Here is a 9,649-nt window from a genome sequence, read left to right as displayed (position 1 = left end):
GGGGGTGTTCCTGGTCTGAGACCAAAGGAATTGAAGCTTCTGGTAAATTTCTCTTGACAGGGTTTAAAGGAAGTCAGCTCACCAAAAACCTAAGTATGCCAGGTAGGAGTAGTACCTTAACTACACACATCTGTATAGACAAGTGACCTTGAAGCTTCTCCCTGCAGGCATTTTACTAAACCCCTGAAGATCCAGCCTTTGGAAAGAGATATTTTAAACTCTGATATCAGCTTAAAACATCAGGAACACTGGCACAGGTGTCACTTTTTCTGGTTTTAATGATGGGGTGACAAGTAAATACCAACACATGAAGAAAACGAACAGCATTTCACAGAGTACGGAGCAAGAGATGAAGTCGCAGCTAGTGCTTCGCAGTCGAGTCTCGAGGGTAGAACTCAGTCAGGGTAGTCTGCGGGATCCTCTTCAGCATCTCCTTGGGGAAAATACGCAGCAGCTGCCAGCCAATGTCTAAAGTCTCGTAAACAGTGCGATTTTCATAAGGACCTGAAGAGGTAACAGCAGACTGATCACACTTTGCCATTTTAAGTAAATGGCCAAATAAGACGTGCGTTCTCGTGGTGTTAGGACAAATGTAAGTAGATCACCACCGAACACTTGAAATGTTACACTTACCCTGAGCAATAAAGTTCTTTTCAAACTTCTGCAGAAACTCCAGATAGAGAAGATCATCTGAAGTAAGAGCTTCCTCACCAACTACAGCCTTCATTGCTTGCACATCCTTTCCAATAGCATAGCAAGCATACTAGTAGGGGGAAAAAAAAAATAGAAAGCAGAGAGCAAGTGTCAACCATGACAATGCTCAGAGCATAAGACTCCTGGCAGTGCCAATGCATTTGATGCGAAAGCAAAAAAAACAGTACAGCATCGACAGTGATAGCTGAAGTACAAAATCCTTAATGCAGTGGTATTTGGACTACAATAAGAGGAAACTTATGTTGGACTGTTGCTTACAAAGCAACTGCTGGAGAATTCTAGACATTTTGCAGGGAAAACTCCCCCCAAAAAACCAAAAGAAAAAAACACCCTATGAACAGAGTGGCATGGCACGGTAAGCAAATAGCATTTGTTGCAGTGAGCCTAAAAAAAATAAATATTCTTCAATGCACTGCTGGTGAACCAATGGTCTACACCAGTGTTTCTCAACCTTGAGTTCCTTTCAGGGGTGCTGTGGGATGCCACACAATATTAGCACTGTTAGGTGCATAAACGTGATTCACAAGTAAACATGTTCGATTGAGTCTGCTCTGAAGCAGCGGATCTCTGGCACATCGCGGGACAAAAAAAAAGTGTGTGTATAAGTGTCCAATGATTTCAAATAAGAATTCATAGTGTTGCAATGTAGTGTTGCTCTATTGTTTTTCCAGGCTCAAAAGAGTGAAAACTAGGAGTTGGCATTTTCCAAAGGGTGCCTTGAGCCTAAAATGGTTGAGAACTACTAGTCCACACACACCCACCTACCCACCCTCCCTTATTATAAGGAGGTCTTGTACTGTCAGCAAAAGCAAATGGCATTCAACAGCACTACAGACTAGAGCCTACTCAAGTTTGTGGGTCAAACTGCTTTGGATTTAAAGTTGCTGATCATATACGCTCATTTTCAGGATGTCAGATGAAAGCAAAGGCATATGTTCTCAAACTACTCTAGTTAAACAATAAATCACACATACCAGCTGGTTGGACACATCTGCATGATCTTTCCTGGTCATGCCTTCTCCAATAGCAGACTTCATCAGTCGAGATAAGGAGGGCAACACATTGATGGGTGGGTAAATCTGGAGGGAAGACAAGAAGTTAGAAGCACTTAAAGAAACAAAAACAAAACAAAAAACACATTTGGAAGGTCTTCATTACTGAACACATCTTTAACTTTTAGGCACTCTTAATACCCAGAAAGCCCTAAAACTCTTAACAGTATGGGAAACTGACAAAGCAGGTAGTATTTATAGTTCAGTCCAGAAAGCCAAGTGATTAAAATTTTAATACCTGGGCATGACGGAAGAGACAGAGATTAAAGCAGTGTTCCTAGCTTAGGCAACAGCATCTCACAAAAAAATAAAAATAAATAAAATAAAATAAAATAAATCCAAGAGCATTGTACCAGCAGTGTTCATCGGGATTCAAGTGTTGTATAACCGGGGGGTGGAAGAGATCTCTTTGGTATCCGTTTTCTTGCCAAGTTTACCTTACAGCCAAGATAAAACACAGATACCTTATACTCACAAGTTCTGGCCATTTTAACCGACTTAAGAGGGCACTCTTTAGACTTGGTCTTTAATACAAGGCTTTCCACCCCCTCAAAGTCCTCGACTTGGCTACTATTACAGGTGTTCCACATTTAGCTCAGAACCATTATACAAGCAGCTGCCAGAAAACATAGGCTAAGATTTAAAGTTCTGAAAAGTAAGATGGATCAAAATACTCAATGGTGAAATACCTGTCTGTTGTGCAGCTGCCTGTCCACGTAAATCTGTCCCTCAGTAATGTATCCAGTCAAGTCAGGAATAGGATGAGTAATATCTGAAAGGGAAAGTGGGTATTTAGTTTTCTGACTCCACTTTTTTATACCCATTCAAACCAAAGCAGCAGGGACACGTCAGGCTTTTCAAACGATGAAGCAGCACATTCCAGATACCATGATAATCTGCAATTGTGACATTTAACATGCCTTGAAGTTAGAGTGGAATCTCATGCTTTGATAAGGTCAGAGAGCTACAAAACAGAGCAATACATTGAGCTGCTCCTGTTGTAGGTAAAACAAACCAAGAGGACCTGAATAAGGTATCCAAGAAGGTTTTCTTCCATTAACCAGAAGAGGACATTTAAAAAACCATTCACAGCAAGAAGGCTGTTGTGGAAGCCTTCTTGAGATTGGCTAGTTACCCAACTGGCTGAACATCCAGTCGTTTTATCAGGGAAAAGTTTAGGTGGTGAAGTCACCTCTCTGTGCCTCATTCACTGTTTGAAATGAGGTACAATTATTCTCACTCTTAAGTGGTATGTAGAGCTTTGTAAAGCATTTGGCATGCATGTTAATAAAGTGGATTTCTGTTGCTCCAGAGAGATGCAGCTCATTCAGGGACAACATCCCCAGCATCTTCCAAATATCTAGAGCACCTCAAACTTTTTGGAATAGATTTCCTGCACTAGCTGGAATTTGCCTTTGGTCATAACCGAGACCATCAGCTACTGAAAACTCTTTTTGTACATCTATCAGCACATGTGAGAAAGGATATATATTATGGTTTAACTTCTCTTCTGCACCAGTAGTCAGGATGCAAATCTTTACTTGGGAGAGGATGACTTTTTGGAGCATCTAAATAAATCTCCAGCCCCACTGGGGGAGAAGCCAACAACAGGAAGTCACAACAGGTACTTTCGACCTTCACATAGTTTTGTCAGCCAGCTGGGTATCCTCCCATGGCATGCACACACAACTAACATGTCCAAGTGTGAGAGCCATGTGACAACTTATACTACACGCCTGTACGTGCAAAGCAGTCTGTGGACTCACCATCATTAGGCATGGTAAGGATAGGAATTTGAGTAATGGAGCCATTCCTGCCTTCCACACGCCCAGCACGCTCATATATGGTGGCCAAGTCAGTGTACATGTAACCTGGGAAGCCACGGCGACCAGGTACTTCCTCTCTAGCTGCGGACACCTGCAGACAATCCAGGCAAAATTGAATCAAGCACATGACCAAACTTGTCAGGCACAGCTTGCACAAAGCTGCAATTTCCCATGATCAAAAGTATCTGCCATTTGGTGGTGCCAAAAATATAGCTACTCAAATTCTTCAAAAAAACTATAGCACCACCACAAACCAGGCATAGGGAAGGACTTGCCTCAAAGCCAGATCTTATAACACTGACAAGAGAAGACATGAACAAGAAACTTGAGAATCAGGTCTCTTCTGCCAACTAGTTTGACATTCATATATATACACAAGATCTTTTTGCAGTACTTTTCCAGAGACTGGCCAGAGCTGTGCCCAGGCAGAAGTGTACAGGACATGGAAAGACGTTTGCTTGCAAACATCAGCAAGTCTTAAAAAAAAAAAAACCCAAAAAACCCATATCATCTCCAGCACAAGCCAGAAGCAACTGCATGCATTAAGTGAGACTTCGGCATACTTGGTTAACTTTCCCAATTACAGCTGTTTGGTTATGTCCAAAATTCGAACGCTGCCTCTTCCTTAAATCAGAAAAACTTAGACAGGATCTTTCTACACTACTGTATCCTTTACAGGAAAGGTGTGAGCAGTTAAGAGATTTGTCAAGTTGGAATCTCTCACCCTTTGAGAAACACTGAACATACAATGACACACCTATCTAGTACACAGGAACAAGTACCTCTCGCAGGGCTTCAGCATAGGAGCTCATGTCTGTCAGAATGACCAATACGTGCTTCTCACACTGGTATGCCAGGAACTCTGCTGTGGTCAGGGCTAGACGAGGTGTGATAATACGCTCGATGCTGCAAAAAACCAGAAACAGCAAGTTATAGGCATTCTGCTGGATATTTGGAGATTGTATCTGACCATGAACAGCACAATTCAAGATAGAGAAGCAGTTTAGAAACCCTGTAAAACCTAACTAACTTACCAACTGTAAAGCAAGCATTCAATACCCAGCTCCATAGCCACTGACATTTGACAAACCAAAAAAAAAAATGTTTTTCAGAACTTGCTGTTTCAAAAGCTTGTCAAGGTCAGAATCCCTCTCTTCAGTACACCACTTGTCCTCACCCCTGCTGGAGACAGCATTTTACCTACTTACGTTGGATCATTGGCCAAATTCAGGAAGAGACACACGTTGTCCATGGACCCATTTTCCTCAAAGTCTGATTTGAAGAATCGAGCTGTTTCCATGTTTACCTAAAAACAATATTAAGTTTGGTAACTTACAAAAACAGGAAGACAGCATCATGACTTGCATACACTCTAATCTACCCTTAAGTTTTATTTCCCTTGTGGACTAAGAATGCCAAATACCAACTACTTCTGCTTTCAGTTCAGCTGTAACAAAAGATCTTCAACAGTCTAGCCACAGCTGAAGAGTACCCTACCAGGTCCCGATTCATAATTCAACTTGGCAGAGTTGCTATACATCAAGTCTTGTCCTGTTCTCATGATCTCTACCCAGGCGATGAAACATAATATTCAGGCTCAGAGATGCATTGTGCAATTCCAGAAAATTGGGCACGTGCCTTCACCCTGTTACAGGGTGAAACAACACTAATTTGTGTGTCTCAGGAATAGCTTGAAAAAGATCAAAATGACTGGGTTTCACCACATGTGAAAGTAAGAGAAAGACACATCCCACAAAGGACAGGTGTTTGAGGTTGTATACTTCCCAGGAGGAAGTTCAACAGAAAAAGCTTTCTACCCCAAATGCTCCTCTGCAATTCTGGTAGCAGTTGGAATCTGAGCATCTTCGAGCCATGCTAAAAAAGTACAGTACTTGCGACCATTAAAAGTTTGCTCCCATGCCCTAGTTACAAAAGGAACCAGTTAGTACAGCTGCCTTTCCATGTTGTACCTGAAATTCATGCCACTTACACCCATAGCAGCAAACACAATAGCAAAGTTATCTTCACTGTAGTCCATCACATCTTTGGATTTCTTCACCAAACCAGCCTGGCGACATATCTGAGCTGCAATCTGAGGAGGAAAGAAAGATATAATCCCTCTGCACTAAATTGCGTCTTCTGCGTTTTCTATGATGCAGTGGCACAAAACAATCGTCAAGTTGCTTTTATTTTTGACAGGGGTAAATACGGTTTGTTGCCTTCCAAATCTCTGCCACCGAGGCCAAGAGACCAAAGGGTATTTGAAGATTTACACTGCAGCACTTTATCTGGCCTAATTAAATCCATTTGTGATGTGGTATCTTGAGCGCTGGGGTTTACTGAAGTCCAAGTTTGCACTTATTTTATTTTGTGTCCATATAAAATATCTAAAATATATTAAAAAGAGCACTGCGATGTGGAGGGGAAGGCCAAGACCATCACTGCATAATGTAGCTCATAATACTGCCCTGAACCAGAGGCTTCAGCAGCTACTTTTTCCATCACAAAGCTCTCTATTAAAGCACCCACCTCATTATGGGGCAAGCCTGCAGCAGAGAATATGGGAATTTTCTGTCCTCTGGCAATACTGTTCATGCCATCTATAGCAGAAATGCCAGTCTGAATCATCTCTTCCGGGTAGATTCGACACTGGGGATTGATTGGTTGACCTATTATTTCCACAGAGAAACCACGTTAATATGAATTGATCAAAAGATGGATCAGCAAGGCTTCACAGGAAGATTAAAAGGTTAAAAAAAACCCTCAAACCAATGCATTTTAGAACCACCAAATTTTTTTTGGTTGAGAAATCTCTTATTCACAAGATTAATATCTATTTGGCATTGATAACTGCACAGATGGACAATAAAGATAAGACAATATCATCCTATTCTTTAAAAGTAAGTTAACAGTCTAGTATCTTTAGGGGGAAAAGTAACAATCTTTTTATAATTTAGACAACACTATTATCAAAGCACTCTCTTTAATAAAAGCTGCCAAGTAGACTGCAGGAAAGAAACAGGCCAGGACTGTGCGCCCTGTTGTCTCATCTTGACTTTCTAGAAAAAAAAAAAAAAAAAAAAAAGGTCTTCCTGGAGAGTTGATGGAAGCTTAATCCTTTATTCTCCCATTTTATGTTATTTGCAGACACCTCTGGAGATGAATTACTGTTCCTTGTGTAGTAAACAGAATGGAAAGGAAGTCAAATAAATCAAATCAGGCCTCTTCCTTCTACCAGCAATGGGTCCAAAGCACATGGTGTGTGAACCAGAATTCTCTATTAAAAAAAAAAAAAAAAAAAAAAAAAAAAAAAAAAAAAAAAAAAAAAAAAAAAAAAAAAAAAAAAAAAAAAAAAAAAAAAAAAAAAAAAAAAAAAAAAAAAAAAAAAAAAAAAAAAAAAAAAAAAAAAAAAAAAAAAAAAAAAAAAAAAAAAAAAAAAAAAAAAAAAAAAAAAAAAAAAAAAAAAAAAAAAAAAAAAAAAAAAAAAAAAAAAAAAAAAAAAAAAAAAAAAAAAAAAAAAAAAAAAAAAAAAAAAAAAAAAAAAAAAAAAAAAAAAAAAAAAAAAAAAAAAAAAAAAAAAAAAAAAAAAAAAAAAAAAAAAAAAAAAAAAAAAAAAAAAAAAAAAAAAAAAAAAAAAAAAAAAAAAAAAAAAAAAAAAAAAAAAAAAAAAAAAAAAAAAAAAAAAAAAAAAAAAAAAAAAAAAAAAAAAAAAAAAAAAAAAAAAAAAAAAAAAAAAAAAAAAAAAAAAAAAAAAAAAAAAAAAAAAAAAAAAAAAAAAAAAAAAAAAAAAAAAAAAAAAAAAAAAAAAAAAAAAAAAAAAAAAAAAAAAAAAAAAAAAAAAAAAAAAAAAAAAAAAAAAAAAAAAAAAAAAAAAAAAAAAAAAAAAAAAAAAAAAAAAAAAAAAAAAAAAAAAAAAAAAAAAAAAAAAAAAAAAAAAAAAAAAAAAAAAAAAAAAAAAAAAAAAAAAAAAAAAAAAAAAAAAAAAAAAAAAAAAAAAAAAAAAAAAAAAAAAAAAAAAAAAAAAAAAAAAAAAAAAAAAAAAAAAAAAAAAAAAAAAAAAAAAAAAAAAAAAAAAAAAAAAAAAAAAAAAAAAAAAAAAAGAAACTAAAGCCCGCTCAGCTCAGAACAGTGCAGCTCCAGAGGCCTCCTTCTTATCTTCTCCCTGCTTTGGCACATTGATTCTGAAACGTTCTTGTTGGGGAGGAGGCAAAGTGCAAGTCAGTTTTGTTTTACTTGCTCAGTTATACCAGTTACCACCACTTTGATTGTACTTTTTAGCCTACCAGGTAATTTACTCAGTACAAGTACTCAATGTTTTTCAGGAAACCTCTATTACCACATAGCATTCTTACAGCTGAATGGAACCCACTGCTGCACAATAATTTCAAAAGCAGCACGACTATCTACCAGAAGAAAAAGAAAGGAATACCCATGATGTCAAGGTAGTCTTCAGCCAAGACCATGGGGCCTCTGTCAATAGGTTTTCCTGATCCATTAAATACACGACCTGTGAGGATAACAAGATTATATGAAGAGTACAGCTACTACCTGGTTGTTCTTCTACCCATTTCCTTCTCTGTATTAGCCATCAAATCAAGACTCAGTACATACCGAGCATATCTTCAGATACTGGGGTTCGGAGAATATCTCCAGTAAACTCACAAGATGTTTTCTTAGCGTCAATACCTGAAGTTCCTTCAAATACCTGCAAAGCAAGAAGAAGTGGGATGGAAATTAGTGTTCTGCATAGTGCAGGTTAATATAACCATTAGGCATAGTTATAACAAAATGGGATGGCACTACACAGCAAGCAATAATTTTTACTCAGTGCGTGTAATCTAGCACCTACTACCAAGACCATTTGGAATCTGCTCACTAGTATGGGTATATTAAAAAAGCAGCATTGTAAACAGAGGTGTTTTAACCAAAACTTGTAAAAAGTTGGTGACTGGCCTTGTTAGCTATGAGGCATTATTCCTTTAATGTTTGAGAATATTTTCTACCTGCACAATAATCCTCTTCACCTGCATAAAGTCAGTGTTAACTCTGATTTTTGCTTATAATTTTAAAAAAAATGCACAGGTGCATCACAGACATGCAACAGCTCAGAAACAGATTTATAGATTGTTAGGGGCTGGAGGGGACCTCATAGATCATTGGGTCCAGCCCCCGCTTTAGGCAGGAAGACAACTTGGGTCAAGTGACCCCAGTGAGGTGACTGTCCAGTCTCCTCTTGAAAACCTCTAGGGTAGGTAACTGCACCACCTCTGAAGGGAGTTTATTCCACAGTCTGGATACCCAGAAAAACTCCTTCAGTCAGGGTATTAAGCATGAAGTGGCCTTCCAGGAGTTTGTATCCATTGGCCCTGGTCTTCCCCAGGGCTGCCCTAGTGAACAGTTGTTTACCGAGCTCCTGATGCACTCTTAAGGATAACAAAAAATTGTTTTTTAGATATATAGGGAGTAGAAGGAAGGCCCAGGGTGGAATAGGACCCCTACTAAATGGGCATAAACAATTGGTGACGGACAGCGGGGACAAGGCTGAACTCCTCAACGAGTTCTTTGCCTCAGTGTTCCTAAGCGAGGGGCAAGACAAGGCTCTCACTGGGATTGTAGAGAGGCAGCAACAGGGCGCCAGACTGCCATGCGTAGACCCTGAGATGGTGCAGAGGCACTTGGAGGAACTGGATGCATTTAAGTCGGCAGGCCCGGATGAGCTCCATCCGAGGGTACTGAAGGCACTGGCTGATGTCATTGCGCAGCCACTGGCGGGAATATTTGAACGCTCGTGGCACATGGGCCAGGTCCCGGAGGACTGGAAAAGGGCCAATGTGGTCCCCATTTTCAAGAAGGGGAGGAAGGAGGACCCAGGCAACTATAGGCCAGTCAGTCTCACCTCCATCCTAGGCAAAGTCTTTGAAAAAATTATCAAGGCTCACATTTGCGAGAGCCCGGCAGGAAAATTATGCTGAGGGGAAACCAGCACGGATTCGTAGCAGGTAGATCATGCCTGACTAATCTAGTCTCTTTTTATGACCAGGTTACAAAACACCTGGA

General features: G+C 38.5%; 1 protein-coding gene across 1 annotated transcript in view; it reads right to left on the bottom strand.

Moving 5' to 3' along the window:
• Window positions 1–253: 253 nt before the first annotated feature.
• The window catches only part of ATP6V1B2 (ATPase H+ transporting V1 subunit B2), a gene marked incomplete at its 5' end in the record, with an annotated part of 20,503 nt that continues 11,107 nt past the window's right edge, over window positions 254–9,649 (bottom strand). The window contains 11 exons of the mRNA XM_006023038.1: window positions 254–504; window positions 634–763; window positions 1,689–1,793; window positions 2,456–2,538; window positions 3,533–3,683; window positions 4,375–4,498; window positions 4,801–4,898; window positions 5,583–5,684; window positions 6,122–6,261; window positions 8,022–8,099; window positions 8,204–8,297. Coding sequence (XP_006023100.1) covers window positions 362–504; window positions 634–763; window positions 1,689–1,793; window positions 2,456–2,538; window positions 3,533–3,683; window positions 4,375–4,498; window positions 4,801–4,898; window positions 5,583–5,684; window positions 6,122–6,261; window positions 8,022–8,099; window positions 8,204–8,297 — 1,248 coding nt within the window. The remainder of the gene's footprint in view (window positions 505–633; window positions 764–1,688; window positions 1,794–2,455; window positions 2,539–3,532; window positions 3,684–4,374; window positions 4,499–4,800; window positions 4,899–5,582; window positions 5,685–6,121; window positions 6,262–8,021; window positions 8,100–8,203; window positions 8,298–9,649) is intronic.

Source organism: Alligator sinensis, unplaced genomic scaffold (assembly GCF_000455745.1).
Source record: "Alligator sinensis unplaced genomic scaffold, ASM45574v1 scaffold98_1, whole genome shotgun sequence".
NCBI classification, from domain to species: domain Eukaryota; kingdom Metazoa; phylum Chordata; order Crocodylia; family Alligatoridae; genus Alligator; species Alligator sinensis.
The sequence above is the reverse complement of the archived record's forward strand: the minus strand, read 5'-3'. Positions and strand labels throughout refer to the sequence as shown.